Source organism: Hipposideros armiger, unplaced genomic scaffold, assembly GCF_001890085.2.
Source record: "Hipposideros armiger isolate ML-2016 unplaced genomic scaffold, ASM189008v1 scaffold_238, whole genome shotgun sequence".
In the NCBI taxonomy this organism is placed as follows: Eukaryota; Metazoa; Chordata; class Mammalia; order Chiroptera; family Hipposideridae; genus Hipposideros; species Hipposideros armiger.
In genome coordinates this window covers 2,498,473-2,522,733 of record NW_017731588.1, presented here as the reverse complement: position 1 = coordinate 2,522,733, position 24,261 = coordinate 2,498,473, and the positions used below count along the sequence as shown (strand labels likewise).

At 43.2% G+C, this 24,261-nt stretch overlaps 1 protein-coding gene and 1 pseudogene across 8 annotated transcripts in view; one reads left to right on the top strand and one right to left on the bottom strand.

Annotated features, from left to right (window-relative positions):
* Positions 1-24,261, top strand: part of ASIP (agouti signaling protein) — a 107,077-nt gene that overhangs the window by 79,468 nt on the left and 3,348 nt on the right. For all 8 annotated transcript variants that reach the window (XM_019655221.1, XM_019655220.1, XM_019655219.1 and 5 more), the window contains 2 exons: positions 20,622-20,791; positions 22,053-22,117. In XM_019655221.1, coding sequence (XP_019510766.1) covers positions 20,632-20,791; positions 22,053-22,117 — 225 coding nt within the window. In that variant the 5' untranslated portion in view covers positions 20,622-20,631. The remainder of the gene's footprint in view (positions 1-20,621; positions 20,792-22,052; positions 22,118-24,261) is intronic.
* Positions 1,352-2,823, bottom strand: LOC109389582 (elongation factor 1-alpha 1 pseudogene; annotated as a pseudogene).

Sequence of the window (24,261 nt, the reverse complement as noted above, 5' to 3'; positions counted from 1 at the left end):
CCAGAGGGCCCCGGTTTGGATCCCACATATGAGGGCCAGTGACACTGCCCTCTACAGCTAAGATGCTGAACAACAGCTCAGCCTGGAGCTGGGCTGCCATGAGTTGCTGGCCACAGCATAGGCTGCAGCCTCTGCTGCAGTGGGTTGCCATGGGCTACCGTGTGTAGCCAGCAGCCAGCGTGAGTGGCCAACAGCACAGCCGTCCAGAAGCCGGCGACTAATCTGCCTTGCCCGGGAAGAGCACAATGATGGTGCCAGCTTGGGCCAGTGAAGCAACTTCCTCCCAACTAGACTGAAGAACAAAAGGACAGCAACTTGTCTGTTCCCCTTCCCCCAATTCCCCAGCGCTGTTCCCATCCCCCAATTCCCCTATTAAAAAAAATTACAACTAAATTATACAACAATAAACCTGGAGAAACATCTGAAGACTAGCTGAACAGAAGTTTTATAACTAAGGATTTTAAAAAGCCACATCTAGACTGGTATGAGGGGTGGAGATGTGAAACCTCCTGGCCCCACACCCACATGTGGTAGTTGAGAATCAGTAGGGATATCTCAGCTACAGAGGTCCCCCCTGAGGACTGGCTATTAATTCCTCACTTTTATAATTAAGCAGTTGTCTATCTATGTGGATCTGGTTCTAGAATATTTATTCCTTTCTATTTATCTATTATTCTGTCTATTAATCTGGGGCATATCTGTCATGGTAGAATAAGTTATTCATGTTTCTGGTCTTCCCCAGGATTATCTTGAACTTCTGCATTTCCACATCAATTTTAGAATAACTTTTCAAATTTCACCACAAAACAAAAAACAAGCAAAAGTCAAAGCTTTCTCTAGGAATTTGATATCTTTTCTGCTTTCTTTCCCTCCTTTTTCTTCTTCTTTACTATTTAGCTCCACTTTCTGTAACCCTCTATTCCTATCACCTAATATGCATCAGATTCAGGATATTGCTCCCTCCTCCCAATTCCATATTTGAATTCTCTCTCTCTTTTTAATTTTTTTAATTAAACTTTGTTTTAATGGGTCTCAAAATTCTGTGACAGATTTTTGGTCAAATTGTTTCCGTTAAAAAGTGCTAACAAAAAAAAGTGCTGATTTTAGAACTAATAACTTAAAAACTGCCATACAATAAAACACAAATGACCCACAAAACATTCCCCTTTCCTTCTGAAGGTTTTATGATGCATTGTAATCATTAACCAGTCTTTTACTATTAAACTTAAGTGGCAAGAGTGCAAGCTCTGAGCAGCAGGGTTGCCGGTTCGATTCACGGCACGAGTTGAGCTGCCACTGAGCTGCCAACAGGTGGCAGGATGGCTCAGCTAAAAAAAAAATTTTACTAAACTTAAGTGGCCAATTGAGACAAACAGTACTGAGACCGTTCTTCCACCACTGATTAAGACTGGGGTGGCAGGTATTGGGGATAATATTGATTTAGCCTTCTAAGCTTTCTGGGCAGACTTGGTGACCTTGCCACTTCCAGCTGCCATGTTGTCCACTGTTTTGATGACACCCACAGCAACTGTCTGTCTCATGTCATGAACAGAAAAACAGCCCAGAGGGGGGTAGTCAGAGAAACTCTCAACACACATGGGCTTGCCAGGAATAATATCAACAATGGCAGCATCACCAGATTTCAAAACCTTCGGGCCATCTTCCAGCTTTTTCCCAGAACAACGATCAATCTTCTCCTTCAGCTCAGCAAATTGGCAACCAATGTGAGCTGTGTGACAGTCAAGCACAGGTGCCTGTCCAGCTATGATTTGGCCTGGATGGTTCAGGATAAACCCTGAGCTGTGAAGCCAGCTGCTTCCATTGGTGGGTCATTTTTACTGTCACCAGCCACATTGCCACGATGAACATCTTTGACAGACACATTCTTGACATTGAAGCCCACACTGTCCCCAGGAACAGCTTCACTCAAAGCTTCATGGTGCATTTCAACAGACTTTACTTCATTTGTAAGGTTGACTGGAGCAAAGATGACCACCATGCTGGGTTTGAGAACACCAGTCTCCATTTGGTCCACAAGGACAGTACCAATACCACCAATTTTGCAGACATCTTGGAGGAGAAGATGCAAAGGCTTGTCAGTTGGAAGAATTGGTGGCAGGATGCAATCCAGAGCTTCAAGCAGCATGGTTCCTCTGGCATTGGCATCTTTATGGGTGACTTTCCATCTCTTGAACCAAGGCTTGTTAGCACTTGGCTCCAGCATGTCATCACCATTCCAACCAGAAATTGGCACAAATGCTACTGTGTCAGGGTTGCAACCAACTTTCTTAATGTAGGTGCTGACTTCCTTAATGATTTCCTTGTATCTCTTCTGACTGTAAGGCGGCTCAGTGGAATCCATTTTATTAACACCAATAATTAGTTGTGTCACACCCAGTTGTAAGCCAGAAGGGCATGCTCACAGATCTGCCCATTCTTGGAGATACCTGCTTCAAATTCACCAACACCAGCAGCAACAATCAGGACAGCACAGTCAGCCTGAGATATGCCTATAATCATGTTTTTTATAAAGTCTCTGTGTCCTGGGGCACCAATGATGGTCACATAAAACTTACTGCTCTCGAATTTCCACAGGGAGATATCAGTTGTGATACCATGCTCACATTCAGCTTTCAGTTTATCCAAGACCCAAGCATACTTGAAGGAGCCCTTTCCCCTCTCAGCAGCCATCTTCTCAAATTTTTCAATGCTTCTTTTGTCAATCCCACCGCATTTGTAAATCAGATGATCAGTAGTGGTATACTTGCTGGGATCTACGTGTCCAATGATGACGATGTTGATATGAAATTTTTCTTTTCCCATTTTGGATTAGATTTAGTGGTGGTTTTCACTACACCTGTATTATGGTGGCAAATCCATTACGAAAAAGCTTTGAATTCTTTATTTATCTGAAGAGCTTACTTGGTGGGTCTTACAACAAATTAAAATTTAGAAAACATTCACATTTGTGGAATGCTTCACCATTTTCAAGGTGTCTACATGGTCTCATTTGATCCTCTTTTTGGCCCAGAGTGGTAGGCAGATGAGATAGTGGGTTCAGACAGTTTATGGGACTTCCCCAAGATCACAAAGAGAAAGTAACAAAGACTGAAATGAAATTCAGTTCTCTTTTCAACTGCCCCTGTCTCTACTAGCTACCCAAAAAAGTTGGTCCCTAAAAATAAGGGTAAATCAATGTACGACTGTGCCACACTCTTCCCCACAAAAACAGACAATGCTTCCTTCAGCAGTGTAAGCTGCTCCCTTCTACAGAGCCTCTAGGCTTCAAATCACCCAAAGGGTCATAAATAGTGACCTTGTAAATTCTAGTTTGATCAAGTAAAATCCAAATGAATAAGGAGAAGAGGAGAACCACAGCCTAATAACTTACAGAGCCAGCAGAAGGGCAGCCCCTTCAACTGATGAAAATTTACATAGAAATTTGAAAATTATGAGTCCAGTATTGAAAATCCCCAAAGAAATTTAACTAATAAGATTGGCTGAACCTCAGCAACCTCCCCACCTAGGGTTTAACTTTCCCACTGAGAGCCCCTTATTAGCCTTCTGAAAGAAGCTGAATTAAACCTTTCTCTGGCAGGATTAATTTTTCCAGGTTAATGCATTAGTCCAAAGTTTTATTCTGTCTTCTGGGATCCATTCTGAATTCAATTCTTTTTAAATCCTACCCACGAGTATCCTCAGTGCAGCAGCCACTTCCCTTCCAACCAGTTCCTTCTAACCTCAGTGTCAACACCAATTCCTATTCCAAAGACTAGGGAGAAATATAGGGAGATCAGACCACAAGATTTTTGGCCATCTCTTGAAAGCAAAGAGATGAGATGGGGAAACTGGGAGCTCCTGGGGTCTTTTAAAAATCCTATAGCTTAGTTTGCTCATTTATTCTGTTCTTTAGATTCCACATATAAGTGATATCATATGGTATTTGTCTTTCTCCATCTGACTTATTTCACTTAGCATAATGTTCTCTAGGTCCATCCATATCATTGCAAACTGTAAGATTTCATTTTTCTTTATGGCCGAGTAATACTCCATTGTATAAATGTGCCACAGTTTCTTTCTTTTTTTTTTAAAGATTTTTATTAGGGAATTGGAAACAGTGCTGGGGAATTGGGGGAAGGGGAACAGACAAGTTGCTGTCGTTTTTTGTTCTTCAGTCTAGTTGTAGAGGACGTTGCTTCACTGGCCCAGTTTGGCACCATCATTGCGCTCTTCTCGGGCGAGGCACATCAGTCGCCAGCTTCTGGACGGCCGCTCACTGCGGCTGCTGGCCGCTCACGCTGGCTGCTGGCTACACACGGTAGCCCATGGCAACCCACTGCCACAGGGGCTGCAGCCGACGCCGTCACCAGCGACTCACAGCAGCCCAGCTCCAGGTTGAGCTGTTGTTCAGCATCTTAGCTGTGGAGGGCAGTGTCACTGGCCCTCATATGTGGGATCCGAACCGGGGCCCTCTGGCGTCCCAAGCTAGTTCTTAACCATTGCACCACTCGGCCGGCCCCATAGTTTCTTTTTTTGTTTTATAAAGATTTTATTGGGGAATTGGGGGAGGGGAATAGTGTTGGGGAGTTGGGGGATGGGAACAGCCAAGTTGTTGTCCTTCAGTCCTAGTTGTGGAGGGCGCAGCAAGCTCAGCTCCAAGTCCAGTTGCGCTGCTCAGCTCAAGGTGCTGTGTTCAATTAGTTACCGGTGGGCATAACCACCATCCCATGCAGGAGTTGAACCAGCAGCCTTGTTGTTAAGAACACGCGCTGTATCCCCTGAGCCACCCAGACGGCTGCTCAGTTCAAGGTGCCGAGTTCAGTCTTTAGTTGCAGGTGGGCATAGCCCACCATCTCCAACAGGTGACCTTGTTGTTAGGAGCACGTGCTCTCACTAGCTGAGCCATCCTGCCACCTGTTGGCAGCTCAGTGGCAGTTCAACTCGGATGTAGCTCACTGGCCCATCTGGGAATCATACTGGCAACCCTGTTGCTCAGAGTTCGCACTCTTGAGAGAGCTCTTAACCAACTGAGCCACTTGGCCGGCCTCAGAGTTTCTTAATCCAGTCGTCTGAACAGAAATAATAGCCTCAGAGATATAGAGAAAAAACTGATAGTTGCTAGATGGGAGGGAGGTAGGGATGAGGGAAAAGGTGAGGGGAGTAGAAAGTACAAATTGGTAGCCACAATATTGTCATGGGGATATGAAATACAGTTTGGGGAATATAATCCATAATGTTGTAAAGATTTTGTAGGGTGTCAGATGTGCACTTGTTTTATTAGGGAGACCACTTCATGAACTGTGTAGATGCCTGATCACTGCTGTGTACACCCGAAGCTGAAGCTGAATAATACTGAATGTCAACTATAATTTTATATATATATATATATATATATATATATATATATATAGTCACGGGATGTGGAGTACAGCATAGGGAATAGAGTCAATGGAATTTTAACAGCTATTTACGATGTCAGAGGGGTAGTAGATTGGAGGAGGGGGGTTATCACTTTGTGAAGGGTGAAATGTCTAACTATTACATTGTTTTGTACACCTGAAACTAAAAAAAACAAAAAGAACTGAAAAAAACAGTTTTAAAATAAAAATATTAAAGTAAAAAATAATAATAATTAAAAAAAAATCTCACAGCGACACATCTTGCCTCCGCTGCCTAAGGACAGGGAAGACACTCAGCTCTGGCTTCCCTTAGAGAGGCTGATAAAGGGCGCTGTAAGTAGGAAGAAAACCATTTTCTTTTCTTCTGCTGCATACAGAGATCCTATTTTCTTCTTTAGATTTAATTTTCAAATGACCTGGGTTGCTAGAGCTCCCCTGTGTAAAATAAATGCTACCCTTTACTTTTGCTGCTTTTGTAAAAACCTGCTCTCTTGGTCTGTTTACTGCTGCTTTTCAGCTGATAAAACATTTCTTCCTGTCACTGTGAATCAGTGAGAATCTTCCTGTCCATGAGATGCAGCTTGAAGTAATTTTTGTAGTATGGTTGGTTGTTTGTATTCTCGTTTGTCTTTGAAATTACAGACAAGCAAGCAGTAAGGCCCCTCTGCTGCACGGTGAGACACGAAGTTTCTTTGGCCTCTGCTCTTTGAGGGGGAGCCTAAGTTTAGTTGGCAACTTAAGTATGCTTTCCAAGTGAGTGGAGCTGCTGCTACTTCGGATAGTTTAAAGAACTTGCCAGTCATCCCTCATTTCTTAGTTTTCAGGAAAGCTAAACTGATGTATTTGCTTCACTTTTGTGGGTCCGAGTAGTTATGAGTTTAGCATAAAGGAAGCCATCTACCTCTTGACAACTAGTAGCTTCTTATTTCTCTTTACCCTGCTTTTTCCATTTTCTAGCAGTAAAAACAAAACAAAAAACTTGAAGTACTCCTCCAAAATCTCAACTCTGACACCAGAGTCACATTTTAGCGCTTCTGAAAGTCACTTGTAGTATCAGATTTCTAATGACTCTCACAGAACAGAATTTAGGATTTGGGATCAGCCTGCCTGTGTAGAATTGGTTCATTTCATATCTATTAGAGCTGAAGCAGATGAACAAAACTCCATTTATTGCAAATCCTCCTTTTCCTTTCTAAGTTTGTTTGTTTGTTTGTTTTGTTTGTTTTTGTTTTTTCAGAATAGATGCCCATTTGGCACATTTTAATGCCCATGAGAGGAAAGCTAGGGTTAATGTTTTCACTCGTGCATGAGTTCGCCCTGCTTTAATGACATTGGACATTTGTTCTACTGTTTCCATTGGAGAAGCTCTAGGAGGCTAAAGGGATGGCACATTGGAATTTTCTTTGGTTATTTGCATGGGTGGGGGGTGTCTTTGTGGGATCAAGAGATCTTGACCTCCTCTGAAAAACATTTTCATCGGTGTCTGTCTCAAAACCTTTTTTACTCTCTCTAAACAGAACTAATTTCTTAACACAGTCTTAAGGTTTGCCAAGTTGTATTTCCTTGGTTCTGCTTTGATCATTTTCTGTAGAAAATTTCATCTGACATCAAAGCCTCTTCCCTTCCTTTTGCTATACAGTTGTTGAGAGCTGTAACAGATCATTGGCTCAATTTCAGGCCAGGCCTAATGAGTGCAGAATGTAACCCAAGTACAAGGAATTCATAAAATCAGAATAAAGAATGATTACTGGGGCAAAGAAAAGGGAGAGAAGTGGTTGATGGAGGGCAAAAACAAAATTAATAAAGCCACCACTAAGGTCTTTGTTGAATGATGAACACTAAATCAGGCTGAAGAGGATGATACCAGGAGATTAATCATTTCAGCAGATCCTACCATTTTATTCCTTGTACACTATAGGAATGAGTATCTCTGGGAAGCCTGGACTCTGATCCCTATTTCAGTGGAACAGGGAGACAGACTTCACACTGACAAGTAACTGCCTGGATGATTTTGCTTCTTGAGGAGGAATACAGCCTCAAGCCTTCTCTCAAATTCTAATTCAGGGCCCCTTAGGCACAGCCTGGGCCTGCCAGGGTTCTTGGTTTCAGAAGAGTCCTGAAGCAGGTTCCGCACAAGACCTAAACCACCCATTAGAATATTATTCAATTTAGCAGCTGTTAGGCATAGGAATTAGACTAGTCAATTCAGTCAGAACAGTCAAATTGGTCTGTGTGTACAGATACAGCCCAAGAGATCAAATAGTTTTGGTGGTGTTAAAAAAAATTATTCTGATACTTGCAAAAATGGTAAAGAAGACTTTATTGAGGACAATTGTAATAGGGATATTACTGTAGGGGGAGGGGAGATCAGGCTCAGCTCAGAATACAGCAAAGATGGTTGGTGATTTATAGCCTACGAGCAGAGTGAGAAGGACAGTGGACGGAAAACTACTAAGAAGAGACAAAGGAAAGGGGGTTCTTGCTGAACTGACCTAACGTGATTCTTGCTAAAGGCAGGCTTATACATTAAAAATGGGAGATGAAGAACTTGAACAGATATCAAGAAGTGATCAGATATTAAGGGGATTCTCACTAATTTGACAGGATTCTTGCTAAAACTGAGCTAGGCAGGCCACAGACAGAATGGGGGCCAATGTCGAGGCCTAGTTGAAAAGAGGTTTCAGAGGAACCTAACTAAAGTTTGGCCAGGAAGAGTGCCTTTGTCAGTATCCACAAACTTTCTTCTCTTTCTCCCTGGCCTTTCCCATCCTGCACCCCCAATCCCAACAGCTACAAAAGAGAAGTCTCCACTTTTCTCACTGGCCCCTCCTTTATACTTCCCAGACTCCCTCAGTATAAAAAAACAAGTGTTTCACTCTCAGGACTCCAGGTTTAGCATCTCAACTAGCAGATGTGTCTCTGACTCATTCCAGTCCCTGACTGCTACAGCCGGTTTACTCCCTGATGAAAGAGTCAAGGCCCTTCCCACTTTGAAAAACTTGCTTCCCAGATGTGGAGAGCCATCCCTCACAGACCCACTGAGAGCAATCCTCAGCCCTGCAGGGAGACCTGTCAGTAGAGGAGGAAGCGTTAGTGATTAAGGGAACACATCCCCCTCCCTTTAGCTGGCACATTTTTAGGCAGTATGGCAGTCAACAGCTTTTAGTGATGGAACACTGAGTGTACAGAACTGAAGGAGTTCTAGAACCAGGGCTTAAGAAGTGGGGTAAATGCTGGGGGGTTTTTTGTTGTTTTGTTTTGTTTTTTGTTTCTATTGTAGCAAGCTGGACTGGGCCAGGATGGCAGGACACCAACCAAGGAGTTTGTAGTTTTCCTCCTTTTTACTTTAGGAAAAGGTACCAACTTCCTTGTATGGCTCTGGAGTCAAAGCAGATGGGATTGGGTCATCTCTCTGTCACTCACTACCTCTGTCCCTTGGGCTGCTCTGGGTTTCAGTTTCCTCAGCTATGATGTGTAGCTGGTTAAGAAAATTAAGGGCCGGCCAGGTGGCTCATTGGTTAAGAGTTGGCTTGGAAGTGTGAGCTCTGAGCAGCAGGGTCCGGGTTCGGATCCCACATGGGCCAGTGACCATGTGCCCTCCACAGCTAAGATGGTGAACAACAGCTCGACCTGGAGCTGGGCTGCCGTGAGTCACCAGCGATGGCATAGGCTGCAGTGGGACTGCAGTGGGCTGCTGTAAGCTACCGTGAGTGGCCAGCAGCCAGCGTGAATGCAGCTGGTGTGAGCCACCATGAGCCATGTGAGAGGCCGTCCAATGGCCGGCAAGCGACTGCCTCACCCGGAAAAGTGCAATGATAATACCAATATGGGCCAGTGAAGCGACGCCCTCCACAACTAGACTGAAGAACAAAAGGACAGCAACTTGTCTATTCCCCTTCCCTGATTCCCCAACGCTGTTTTCCTCCCCCAATTCCCCAATAAAATCTTAAAACAAAAAGAAAAAGAAAGAAAAGCCAGAGTCCTGAGCCTATCCTAGCACTCAGATAAGGAATGCTGATGAAACTTAAGGGTCATCTAGGCCCTAGTAGAACAGAACAAAGGACAAAGAAAAGATTGAATAACCATCAGGCTGACTTGTAACCTGGCCTGTTGGCCCAATGGGACCAACAAGTCTGAGGATTTTCTGTTGTTGGTTTTCTTTTTTAACCCATTAATTCATTTATCAAATATTTGAGTGCCTGCTTTGTGCCGGGTGTTGCTTGGTAATGGGAGCAGCAAAACGAGTATAACAAGGTCTCTGCCTTCTGTGAGTTTAAATTCTACAAGAAAGGAAAGTCAATAGGATGATAAAGAAGGAGAATTGCTAACTGTGATAAGAGATATGAAAGAAATAGGATGATGGGATAGATAGAAACTGGGGAAGGACACTTCTAGATAGAGTGGTCAAAAAGGAGGTGAGATTTGTACAAAGATCCAAAGGTTGTCAATGATCCAACCATGCAAAGAGCTGATGGAATCAAGTTCAAGGCCAGGGAATGAACATTAGGGTCAAGGTAGGAGTTTAGCATATTCTTGGAACAAAAAATACAATATGTCTAGAATGCAGTGATTGAGAGGGAGAGTCTATCAAATGAGGCCAAAGTGAGTAACAGGGCCTTGCAGGAAATTTTGGTTTGATTTCAAGAACAATGGGAAACTATTAAAGGTTTTAAGCAGGGGGTGACATGTGATTTGAATTGTACCCCCACCCCCTACCCCAAATCACTCTGGCTGCTAATGGTAATGGATAGAACAGGGTAAGAATGGAGGCAGGATGTCAATTAAGAAACATTAACAGTTGTCCAGGCAACAGTGATGGTGGCTTGGCCTAGGGTAACTTTGGTTAATGGTTCAGGGAGGATTCAGAACCTCTGGGACTGGGTTAACCAAACACCAAGAGCAAGAACTATCAACTTGAGAGATTGATGAATTCCTCATGCCCAGTTGGCCTTGTCTTTCTAATGTTTTCTCCGCATGTCATGGATGAGGCTGATTAAAGGGTTTCTTGGAATGTTGGACTCAGTCCCTGAAGTGCCTTTCTTCAGACCCATTCACGAGGAAGCAGTCTTGAGAAGTGAGTCAAATTTATGACAAGGGCTTCACCAGGCCCTTTTCATTAGTCCCTTCCTCTCGTTAGTGTCCCATCCCCATCTTCAACAGAATCCGCCTCCCTAACACCATTCCCCAAAGCTCTCTGGACACTTCTTTGGTTTCTTCTCCCTCTCTTCCCCTCCTCAGGGGTCTGCCCTGAGGTAGAAAAACTGAAAACTAATCCAGTAACACTAATTACTACCAACTTAATTATGACTGAGAACATGACTGAGAGCTACTAAAGTTACCCATAAGACATGCTATGGAAACTGTCTGGTTAGGGGAAGATATTTTGAGGAAGAATATGGCTTAAATCCTATTTTGTAAGTTATCCCACTCTGCCTTCCCATAGAACTCAGACTAGCAGAGGGAGGTTGTCTGAACAAAAGCATTAACTGGAGACATTATTGATCTTGGACCACTGTGGCCTGGATCAGTGGGTAGAGGGATTTGGAGCAACATAGGGTGGGACTGCCTCTCCATAGAAACCTCCAGAGATGACAATCCAGGCAGTCCCTGGATGGAGGACCCCCTCTTGTCTGGCAGAAGACAAGAGCCCAGAGATAGGCCAGAGAACAGTGGACCTGAAGGAGGCAGGACCGAAGCAGGCTCCTGAAGGGAAGGGTAGGATTTGGAGAAGGAGATCGAGAGTGGCCATGATATTCTAGACAAGATGAAGAGCAACTTTCATTTGCAAACTAGAAGCTACAAGTCGAGAAATGCACAACTCTGCCCTTATCCTTCTGCCTATTCCCCACCAGTAAAGAGGCATGCTGAGGGCCAAGCCCATGTCTGACAATAGCTGATTCTGACTGGTGCTGATGGGCTGTTTTCCTTCCTTCACTCCCGTCTCCACCTGGGCAAGCTGGAGTCCATTTAGAGATGGGCAACACTAAGTCACAAACCCTGGTCTTTTGGGTGAGATGAACCATGCTTTATTCTGGTTAAATGGAGTCATCCCATTCAGAGAGAAACAGAACCACCATCTTAGCTTGGTTGTAAATAATTGCCCCATTCTTAAAAAGTCTAAAGGCCTAAGAGCTCTGAACCCCCCAATCGACATTTCAAAGGTCCATGATTTACCAGATACAAAGACCAGACCAGAGTACAATTTACTTCTTTTTTTGTTCCTTTTTTATATTGTGAGAATAGTTTTTAAGATTTTTATTAAAATATAGCTAACATATGATATTATATTAGTTTCAGGTGTACATCATCGTTATTCAAAAGTACTCACCTGGGGCCGGCCGAGTGGCACATTGGTTAAGAGCTGGCTTGGGATGTCGGAGGGCCCCGGTTCGGATCCCACATATGAGGGCCAGTGACACTGCCCTCTACAGCTAAGATGCTGAACAACAGCTCAACCTGGAGCTGGGTTGCCATGAGTCGCCACCGGCGACGGCGTAGGCTGCAGCCCCTGTTACAGAGGGTTGCCGTGGGCTACCGTGTGTAGCCAGCAGCCAGCATGAGCAGCCAGCAGCCGCAGTGAGCTGCCGTCCAGAAGCTGGCGACTGATCTGCCTCGCCCGGGAAGAGCGCAATGATGGTGCCAACTTGGGCCAGTGAAGCAACGTCCTCCACAACTAGACTAAAGAACAAAATGACAGCAACTTGTCTTTTTCCCCAATTCCTCAGTGCTGTTCCCATCCCCCAATTCCCCAATAAAAATCTTAAAAAAAAAAGAAGTACTCACCTGGCACTATACATAGTTATGATCATATTATTGATTATATTCCCTATGCTTTACTTTACATTGCCATGATTATTTTATAACTACCAATTTGTGCTTCTTAATCCCTTCCCCTTTTCCACCTACTCCCAACCTTCCATCTGGCAATCATCAAAATGTTGTCTGTATCTATGAATTTATTTCTGTTTCATTTGTTTGTTTATTTTGTTCTTTAGGTTCCACATATAAGTGAAATCATATGGTATTTGTCTTTCTCTGTCTGACTTATTCCACTCAGCACAATACCCTCTAGGTCCATCCATGTTGTCCCAGATGGCAAGATTTCATTCTTTTTTATGGTTGAGTAATATTCCATTGTATATATGTACCACCTCTTCTTCTTTTTTTTTTTTAAAGATTTTTTTGGGGAATTGGGGGGAGGGGAACAGCATTGGGGAATTGGGGAAGGGGAACAGACAGGTAGACAAATTGCTGTTTTTGTTCTTCAGACTAGTTGTGGAGGACTTCGCTTCACTGGCCCATGTTGGTATAATCATTGTGCTCTTCCCAGATGAGGCAGATCTGTCGCTGGTCATTGGTCGGCTGCTCACAGCAGCTCCTGGCAGCTCACACCGGCTGCCGGCCACTCACGTTGGCTGCCAGCCACTCACATAGCTCACAGCAGCCCACTGCAGCCCCACTGTAGCCTATGCGATCGCCAGTGACTCACAGCAGCCCAGCTCCAGGTTGAGCTGTTGTTCATCATCTTAGCTGTAGAGGGCAGTGTCACTGGCCCTCAATGTGGGATCTGAACCACAGCCCTACTACTCAGAGCTGGCGCTCCCAAGCGAGCTCTTAACCAGCTGAGCCACTTGGCTGGCCCTGTACCACCTCTTCTTTAAACTATTCATCCATTCAGGGACACCCAGGTTGCCTTCATATCTTGGCTATTGTGAACAATGCTGCAATGCACATATGGATGAGCATGTGCCCTCAAAGTAGCATTTTGGGTTTCTTTGGATAAACACCCAGAAGTAGGATTACTGGGTCCTTCTTTGTCTCTTGTTATAGTCTTTGTTTAAAAGTCTATTTTATCTGGTGTAAATATTGCTACTCCAGCTTTTTGTTTTCTTTGTTTGTTTCCATTTTGATGAAATATCTTTTTCTATCTCTTCACTTTCAGTCTGTGTGTATCTTTCAATCTGAAGTATTCAATAAATCTCTTGTAGGCAATATATGTAAGTGTCTTCTTTCTTTTTTCTTTTAGCTATTCTGATTGGGTATTTTATGCTACGTAAACTTCTAAATCGCTGGTTTGAGTCTCTGCTTCATCTAATATACTCTTGATTCCCTCTAATGTATTCTTTATACAGTTATTGTATTCTTCATTTCTGACTGGTTTATTTTTATGTTTTCTATTTCCATTTTTATTTTTCCTGACTCTTTGTTGAAGTTCTCACTGAGATCCATTGTTCTCATTGAGCATCCTTATAACCAGTGTTTTGAACTCTGTGTCTGGTAGATTGCTTGTTTCCATTTTGTTTCGTTCTTTTTTCTGGAACTTTGTTGTATTCTTTCATTTGGGACATGTTTCTTTGTCCCCATTTTTTTACTGCCTCCCTGTGTTTGTTTCTATATATTAGGTAGAGCTGCTATGTCTCCTGGTCTTCGTAGAGTGGCCTTATGCAGTAGGTCTCCTGTAGGGCCCAGTGGCACAGTCTCCCTGGTCATCTGAGCCAGTTGCTGTGGTGTGTCCCTTGTGTGGGTGGTGTGTGCCCTCCTGTTGTAGTTGAGCCTTGGCTGCTGTTGGCATGTTAGTGGGAGGGATTAACCCTCAAGCTGATTGGTTGTGAGGACTGGCTGTGACTACAGCGGAAGACCTGTTGTGCAGGGGCTGACCTTATAGAGCAGGATTCACTCTAGCAAGGCTCTGGTGCCTGCTCAGTCTTCCCCTTAGGTATTTTTTTGTGGAGGCAGCCAGGTGGTGCTTTGGATCAGTCCAAAGTTGGCCATGACATGTGCAGGTCCCAGGGCCTCCTGGAAGGGACCTCACTGCAAACCAAGTTCAGCTGCAACTTGTGCCCTGCCCGGGGCCACCTGGCATGAGCCACAAAGCAATCTGCAGATGGTAACCAGCCATGCTGGGCTTGGAAGTGCCTTAAGAGACCAAGTCACAAACTGAGGTTGGCCAACACCAATGGTGGTACAGGGCATGCTGAGGCTAGGTGCTGCTTGTTTAAGGTTTGTGAACTTTTGAGAGATTTTAGGAAAGTCCACAGCATGAGCCAAGACAGGCCATTTGTATGGGAAAGCCACTGGAAGCAGCTTGGGTGGGCCCACAAGTTGGGTGGGGCAGGTCTCAGGGCCAAGCGAACGATGTCAGCCAGGTTGATGGAGACTCAGCTATGGCAGATGCCTGTGTCTGCACACTGGGTAGGGGAAGGGCTTAACAAAGGACAATGGTGCCGGCCAGCAATTCTGTCTGGGAAAACGCTGCCTCTCTAGTCCTTGTCCTGAAGCCAAACAATTCAGTTCCTCCCTGTATGTCCCTGGCACCTTTCGAGATGCTGCCCCAGTGATGGAGCTCAGAGCGAGTGAGTCTGTCAGTGAGTCAGTCTGTGCACAAGTCCTTTAAAAGGAATGTCAGGGACTACAGCCACCCACCATCTCACTCAGCCACACTCTTCACTGGTTTTCATGGCCAGAAGTTATGGGGACTTCTCTTTCTTTCCGGCACTGGAACCCTGGACTGGGGATCCTGGTGTGGGGCTGTGACCCCTCACTCCTCTGGGGGAAATTTCCACAGCCAAGATATCCCTTCCAATTTTTAACAACCACAGGCCGGTGTGGGACCAACCCATTCCACGTCTCAGCCCCTCCTACCACTCTCAAGGCGGCTTCTGTATATCTTTAGTTATAGGACTTCTGTTCAGCTAGACTTCAGGCGATTCTCAGTGATGGTTGTTGTGTAGTTAGTTATAATTTTGATGTGGCCATGAGTTGAGGCAGACATAGCATTTACCTACTCTGCCACCTTGACCAGAAATCTCTTGATTACTTTTTGGGTGCATATCTTGTCCTCAACTGAAACAGATTTCCATTCCAAGATAAAAATTATGACTATTAAGTTATATGGTGCTTTTTCTTGTATGACTTTTAAATTGCCTCTGAAGGAATTTCTAGAATTATAAAGATATTTTTTAAGCAACTTGCAGCATTAGAATGAATTTATGGCCTCTCAAGGTTACAACTTTGAGTGCGGTTACATGCTCAACTGGCTATCTCAATTCTGGTTGTGTAAGCTAAAAATTAAAATCATTTTTTAATTATGAAGTCCCATGACTTAGGCCACACATTATTATCCTTACCAAACATGGCTACAAATCATTGTGTGTTTTCAGAAATTAGATTTATACTCAATCTTGACATCAAAAGAGATTAAAATAAAAAACGTCTTGCGGCCTCTCTGAAGGGGATGCCACTCATTTGGAATTATAGTAAATCAGAATTAGAAGAAAACTTAAATATCTATTCAAAATCCTTTCTCATACAGGTGAAGAAAAAAAGGTACCCATAGAGAGAAAGTAACTTGCCAGAAGTCACACAATGAATTACTGGCAGGGCTGGGTCTAGAGCTCAGGTCCATTCTTTGGCCTCTGCTCCATTAAGATGTCTGATGCCTGGAGTACTGGTTAGACAACTGCAGGTGTTGTCTGTAAGCAGTCTCATTATTATATACTCGTAACTTATTGCTGAAACTTTACTGAGTGTAATTTAATGTTTCTCACAATCCACAAACTTCCTAATAGCTAATATATCACAACATCAGTGTCAACTTTCTCAGTCTTGTAACCAGGGCTGGCTTCATGGGCATGCAACTTGTGCAGTTGCACAGGGTCTCACATTGAGAGGGCCTCGTGCTTAGTTTAATGCTCGCTCCCCTGTAGCCTTCTGGAAATTCTTAATTTTTAAACACATGGTCCTACATTTTCATTTTGCATTGAGCCCCCCCACAAATTAGGTAGCCTGCCTAATTAGGTAACTTACATCCTGGGCGATAGGAATAAGGAGGAAATTGGTCTCCCTTTTTTATTGTGAGAGCGGTAATGAAGTACCTAGAATGATCCCTCATGAGAGAATCAGGAACTTGGCACCTGTACCCCTGACTTAGGCCACCACTACCTTCTATAACCCCAGTCCACCTACCTGATTTGAATGTGCAGGACATAAAGATCTTTCCAGTCTGAGATATGGCTTCTTAAGAAAAACTTCAGCCATTATAACTGATTAAAATAGGATTTAAATCTTTGTCATTGGCTTTGGCTGTGCACATCTGGCTACCACTGGCCTGATAACTATAAAAGGAAGCCAAAATCCCCAAACTCTGAAACTGTAAGTTTTTAATTTTCCTTTGGTAATTCATTTGGCAGAAAAATCTGTGAAATCAATTCAGTCTTTGTTTATCTTGTTTGTTATGAATATCCTCACTTTTTTTTTGCTACAGAATCATTAACATTTTCATCATGGGTGCTCCCAGGCCCTTTATATGTGGATTCATAGAGTATACAGATGATATCGTTTTCCTAAAATCCACAAAATTCTGAATTCTAAAAAAATTAAAATCTGACCGTAAGGCTCATAATACAACTATATATTATGGACCTATGTTACATTTAGAATACACATCCCCCTAGGATTGGTGCAAGTAATACTGGTTCTTAGCCCTTTTTCAATACACAAATAAGATTAATTCCACTGAGACTTCACCCTTCCAAGACTCAGTCTAATTTTATAGTTCCACTAAGTTACTTAGGCTCAAGAAATTGTATTTTAAGTTTATTCCTTAAGAGTTGCTTGTACAGGGGATGGCCAGTTAGCTCAGTTGGTTAGAGTGTGGTGCTAATGGCAGCAAGATTACTGGTTTGATCCTCGCATGGGCCACTGTGAGCTGCGCCCTCCTTAGAAAAACAAAACAAACAAACAAAAAAGAGTTGCTTGTACATTAAAGAAACCTTTTATTTTTTTTTAAATCAAACCCTAGGATTGACTATGTATCCTGAATTAGTCTAAAGATGTTGTTACCCAGTGAGATCTCCTCCTTGCCCAGTGGCTAGTATTTCTATTAGGCCTGTGAGCTGCTCTGATGGTGAAGATCTGATCTTCCTGCATTACTAGGTGTTCAGAGGAAGTGATAAGTGTGGAATCTGGGTCTCAGTTAATCTTCCTCAAACTCCAGCCTCTCCTCTTCTAACTCAGATTTCCTAACCACCCTTTCACTTCTTTGCAGGAATTCCCAGCATGCTTTTTGGTCAGCATTGTGATTAATGATAGAGAAAACCCAAAGAAATAGAATAACTACATATACTGCCTCCATCAGTGACATGACTCTTGAGACTTGCCTTAATCAGAGTTTCTTCCCAACCCATTCCACCATATCTCCATCCTTTCCTTTCCTTTTTTTTTCTTTCAAGTTGAGTTTACTTCTGATTTGTCTTTCCAGTTAATACCCATTGATGCTAGAGCTCTGCTACTTAAAAAAATGATCTATATTTAGCAAAAATCAGAAGACCAAAATTAAATACAAAATTGCTTTTGGAAGAGCTCAGTGATCCAGAATAAAATCTTAAAATATACATTTAATTTTATGCAACTAATCAAAATATTATCTTGTAATTCCTAATAATTATATATTTTTTGTATTCCAGGTATTATTGCATTGAATATTTATGAATTCTATGCATCATGGTATAATAGAAAGTTTCAAAACATTATAGTAACTATTCATGATGGAGATTTTTTCTCTGCCTCTAATAATCACAACTTACCAGTCCTAACTCTTGTCTCATTAGGACCTAGCCCTGTCCTAAAGCAAATCTGAAACCTGATAAATTAATGAGAAATATTGGTTGGTAATGGCACAAGTTATCTTTCCTAGATCTCATCATTTGCCTTTTAATAAGAGTCATCAATATCTTTATCCAAAGAAACAATTAATTACTCCATCAGTTAATAGATATTGATAGGGCAAATATAATGTGCTTGCTCCAGCCCCTCGCCCCAGAATTGGGAGCTGGGGACCTGCTTTTCCCTCAGCTGGTCTCAGTTCCTGGACAGCTCTCACAGTGTTAACCTTCACTATTCTGATAATGTTCCTGGTGTTCAAAGAAAAGGAATTTTTCATACAATATGACCCCTAAAGTCAAGACAACTGCTTTTTCTGGTGCAAAATAGAAAGAAAACAGCAAAAACAGAAAACAACAGCCATCATTTGCCATGCTGGAGAAAATGTGTACGCTATGCAATTTTTACCTTAGTGTCTAACTTTAGACCTGAAGATGCAACTCTAGAACAATTGACAAGGAAAAGTATCCTTTAGAATGCCTTGGGTTGAAAGTAACAGAAAACTGAACTTAAACTAGTTTAAAACAATAAAGGGAATATATTCGCTTATCTAACTGATAAGTCTAGATATAAGATGGGTTTCAGGTAAGTTCTGATCTAATAGCCTAACAATGTCCTTTCTTACTCTCTGTTCAATCATTCACTCTTTCAGCTTCATCCTAAAGCCAGCTTTCCTTTACAAGATGGCTGCCAGCACTAACTAGGACGGCGGGCTTTTTATTAGATATCCACTGAGAGAGAAAGAGCTTCCCTAAGCAACCAGAAAAAGGCCTGGCCTTCCTCTGGTCAGATCATCTTCAGTCACATGTCCATGCCTAAACCAATACTGGGCAATGGAATGGGGTTTTGTGTTTGTCATGAATAAGTCAAGGTCTTCTCTGGACATTTGCTGAGTTACTACCCTGGTCACTGTACCAGGCTCAGGGCCATAAGGAAAACATGATCTCTTCTTTTTTTATTGAGTGGGAGAGACAAACACATAAACATGTGATAAGGGCTTTGACAGGGGACAGTACAAAGTTCTGAGAAGCAGAGACTGGAGCAAATAACTGGACTTTTTTGATACAAATTTGTTTCATCTAACTATTGTGGATAGGGTCTAGGAACCTCAGAGATCAAACTGCACAAGGCAGGAACCTGAGGGCTTGAGGAGCTGTTTTGGGCGTTAGAGCTTGAGGAAATGTGTTGACCCATCACATAACAAAGATGTGAGCTGCCTAAAAAACTTCTTTATTGCCTCTTTCTGTTTTACGTATCAGGATTCTGCAAGACAGCATTTACTTGTAGAAAGAGTTCCCCTGCTAAATGAATGCAAATCACTGACCTAGCTCACTCCCCTCATGCTACCAAGAAGAGAATTAGAGTCCATAAAAAAGGGGAGATTTATCCAAAGTCATGCATCTTACCAATACTTAAGCCAAGACAAGAATTCAGGGGTCCTGACTCCCAGCTCAGTGCTCATTTCATTGACTCATTACCAGGCTTTAAGAAAGAAAATTGGTGGCCAGTTCATGGTAGGCAAATGCCCAGTGATGAAAGGATCTGAAGAAATCAGAAGAACTGGCATTAGGGCTGAGAGAGTTAGAAGATGGACTTCAAGACGTGAGGGTAAGGGCCAATGGTTTGGATCCCCTTCTCCTGGAATGTAACAGACATGCAGAAAATTTTACCCCAACCAAGCTGAGGGCTGGGGGGAATAGGCTAGACATTGGCCAGGCTGCTGTAAGGAGAGCCCAGGAATGGGCCGGACCAACATGAGCAGACTGTTTTATTCTCTTCATGCCCACAGTGCCTTTTGGCAGGACAGACAGAACCTTTAGAAAAGCAGCCTCAGCGTCTTCCCAGACCACAGAGAACCAGCACAGGAAGGGTCTGGGGTGGGAATCCTGCACTCAGAGAAGATGAAGATGCTGCTGAAGCCCTGATTGAGCCAAACTCAGATATTCAAGGGAAGAAATCCACTCTGGGATCCGCCTGCTTCATCAAAATCCAGCTAGCAACAGATCAGTAAATCAACAAATCCAGTTAGCCTGTGTTGATAGGTCCATTCTCCTGACACAAAGCATACCTGCCTTCTTTCCCTCTGGGCGTGGGAATATGGTGTATACGATGACATATACACTTGTCCGAAGGAGCCATTTATCCCTGCATCTTTCTCACTGAGTCTTAACTTATGAGCCATATTCGCAGCACCTTAGTAAAACCTCTGCCACTGTGAGGCAGTACTGAGGAACTTCCAATAACTCTGCCCAGGCCTAGGGTCTCCTGAGGCCGCTGACTTTTACAAAAAACAACACTCCACCCTCTGGATGGCAGAGATTAATTGAAACACATTCCTTTTCCCTTTGCTTCATTCTCCGTCCCTTCCTTGCCTTTCTTCCTCTTCCCATCTCATCTTTTCTGTCTTCTTCATCAGTTCCCCTTCCCTGTCCTACGCCTTGCTGGTCCTCCAGCTCCACTGGGACACTTGTGGGGTAGGGGAAGAGCACCTGCCTGACGAAACAAAGCAGGAGGACACGTTCTCTTGCCACAACCCCTGACTGCCTTCCCTGTCCCACTCAGGCTTCCCAAGATGGATGTCACCCGCCTGTTCCTGGCTAGCCTGATAGTCTGCCTGTGCTTCCTCGCTGCCTCCGGCCACCTGGCACCTGAGGAGAAGGCCAGAGATGACAGGAGCCTGAGGAGCAACTCCTCCATGAACCTGCTGGATTCCCCTTCCGTCTCTATTGTGGGTAAGTAGCCTACCCAGAGACCCAGCTTCTGGGTTCTGGCTCGTGAGCAGGGGCTGCAGGGTGTCAAACATGCTCCCCAGGCTCATACCAGGATCGATCCATTGCCATAGGTCAGGGCTCCTTCTTGCTAATTCTGTGAAGTAATCCTGGAGGAGTAAAGAGACCCTTGACTTATTTGGTTTGGAAAGTCCTGCATGCTACCAATCTAATATGTAGCTTAGCATGTTAGAGACTCTGAGAGAGCCTGAAGTCAAGACACTGGTGAATTTGGTTTAACTTAGCATTTCTGAAACTTATTGAATCACACAACTGCTATCAATGGTAACAAACTTTAGGAAATCCTGCAGAATATAACCAAGTCTAGGATGAACCAGTTCTGTTACACCAGGGTTGAGAATGATTGCTCAGGGAAAATATCAGGGACGTTAGAGCTGGCACTAGAGATATTCTGGTTTGACATCACCTGATGATGATGATGATGATAACAGCAATAAACATATTTATTGTGTGCTAGGCACTGTGAGGTGAGTAGTATTTTTATTCCTGTTTCACAGTTGAGGAAATTGAGGCTTAAGAAATGTAAGTAACTAACATAAGATCACACAAATCTTAATTGGCAGAACCAGAATTCAAACCCAGGTGTTTAACTCCAGAACCTAAGCTCGAAACTGATATCCCTTACTACCTTGTCTTTTACTAAAAAAGAAAATATTCTAGATGTATCAGCAAATTAAGGCAAGGGAAGGGGCTGGGGCACATCAACACTGATGGATCACTTTTGATGTGCCAGACTTTCCACTTTATAAACACACCTTGTTTATTCTCAAGACAACCCTGTGAGGTTAAGTAATGCAGTACCCTATTGGCAGATGAGAAAACTGAATCTTAAGGAGGTTAAGTAGGTTGGCTAGGGCCACACAGATGTTATATGGCAGAGTCTGGATTCAAATCAGGTTTGCCTGCCTCCACAGCTCTGAGAAATGAAAAACAGGAATACAGGAAACACAGGTCCATCCATGTACAAGACCCTGAGTCCATTTCCCCTTTGTCTTCCCTCAGAGGACACTTTGTTCTTAGTCCCTGGTTCCAGGTCAGCAACCAGACTAACAAGAACCTACTGGCCTAAGTACTGAAATGTGATTCATCCAGCCAACCTCTCCCCCACCCTGGGACTTTCCAGAACCCCTCAGCTCCTCCCACTTTGCTGTAGCTCAGGGCCCCCAGAAACATCTGGCTTTGCTCCTTCTGTCTTTCTTTGAAGCGCTAAACAAGAAATCCAAAATGATCAGCAGAAAAGAGGCGGAAAAGAAGAAGAGATCTTCTGAGGTAGGCCTGGGAGTTCTCGTTTTGGGGCTAGGAGTGGGCTTAAAGGGGGAGGACCCCTAAGCTCTGGCTAGGAAGTAAAGGAAAGATTTTCCAGGCCTGCATGAACAAAAGAAGCTCACATCTACCTAAGGGCTTCCTGGCCTTGAGTCCTGAACCAGACCCTCACAGAAGCTCAGGAAGCTGAGATTTGCTCAGTAAAATAGCTTACCTGATGAAAAGCATCTCATTATACTAGCTAGCCCCTACCTGAAATTTCATCATCACTTATTCTTTTGGATGAATGCAGTGTTTCCTAAACCTCAGTCATTTCAGAACCATTTCCACAACTTTTGCCATATCTGAGTTTCATCTATTTATTAAATATATTTGAAGTTAAAACCTTAAAAAAATATATGTAACTATGATAGAAAACCAGTATTACTTGTCATAAATAGGTGACCATAAAAATAAGTAAAATGAAAATAAAACATTGTTAGTGGATTCTAGCTGGATGGTGTTGCTTGGCAAGGGCTCTAAATCTGAGGCTTGTTGCCCTCTGTGTTAAAAGGCAGACTGGGAGGCATTGGGGAGGCATTAGGGACATGGTGGCACCAAACTGAGCCTTTCAAGTTGAACGAGATTGAAAAAAGAATTCCTTCCCATGACGTGATTCAGTGTTATTTAATATTCATATGTCACCTAAAAATCATTCGACTGTGGTACAGGTTCCCATACTTTGGGAAATACTGGATTAAGGCATTGTTGAAATGCACACACTAGTCCTGTCTTAGTGTGCCTTAGTTTGTCAGATCAACTGTAACCAGAACAGGGAGTCCTGGACCAGGCGTTAGGAGGTAGGACTTGGCACTGCCTGATCTTAAGAAAGTCCCTGCTCCTCTCTGGACCTTCTGTGAAGGGAACAAGCAGATCATATAATTGACAGATAAGAGTATATAACTGACAAATATATTTATATGGTAGGTACTAGGAATATAGACGTGAACAAGGGAGCTGTATCTCCCCGCTCATGGAATTTACATTCTTGTGGGGAAAATAGGCTAACAGCAAGTAAACCAATAAACAGGTGAAATAAATTCAGAATATGATAAATGCTGAAGGAATTAAAGCATGGTAATGAGACAGTGAAGGGAAGAGTGGTCAGGGAGGGCTTCTCCAAGGAAGCAGCACTTAAATAAAGACTGAAAAATTCAGGAATCTCAAGCAGCAATGCCCAGTAGAAATTCAGTGCGAGCCACATATATAATTTTAAATGTTCTAGTAGTCACGTTTCAAAAAAGTAAAAAGAAACACATGCAGTTAACTTTAATATTTTATTTAACCTAATATAGCCAAAATATTATCATTTTAATATGTAATCATATAAAAAAGTTGATATATTTTACATTCTTTTTTTGTGTGCTAAGTCTTTGAAAACTGGTTCATATTTTACACTTACAACACATCTCAATTGCAATACTAATTTTTAACACTCAAACAGTCCTCAGAAAACAAGTGTTTAACAAAAACAATTTCACACTACTTGTTTTAAATTTAATTAAAATGAAATAAAACTTGAAAATTCAGTTCTTTAGTTGCACTAGACACATTTCTAGTACTCACTAGTCACATATAGCTAGTGGTCACCTGTATGGAACAGCACAGCAAAGACTGTCCCCAGGAAAGGGAGTAGCCAGCTCAAAGGCCCTGCAGCAGGAACAATTTCTGTTTGGTGAACAGCAGGAAGGCCAGTGGGGCAGTTTGGTAAAGACAGGTGGGGCAGGTGGGTTGGGCCAAACCACAGGAGCCTCAAGGGCCAAAGTGAAGTTTATGTTTTATTCTAAGTGCAAAGAAAAACCATTGGGGGGCTTTAAACTAGAGTGGGGTGCCATCCTAGGTCCTCAGAGAAGTTCCTTTGGAGCACTGGAGGGCGGACTGGAAAGGGGCCAGAGCAGCAGACATTAGACAGTGGCCTGGCCCAGGGTAGCGAAGCTGAAGAAGCAGGTGGACTCCGGTTTTATTGTGAAGGTAGAACTGACAGGGGTGCAGATACACGGAAGCGGGAAAGGCAGAGATGATAGTGAAAAACTGTGGAGCTGAATGGATCCCCTATAGAGAGAAGAGGGCCAGGTCGGTTTTGATGGGATGGAGGCGGGGCGGGGGAGTGG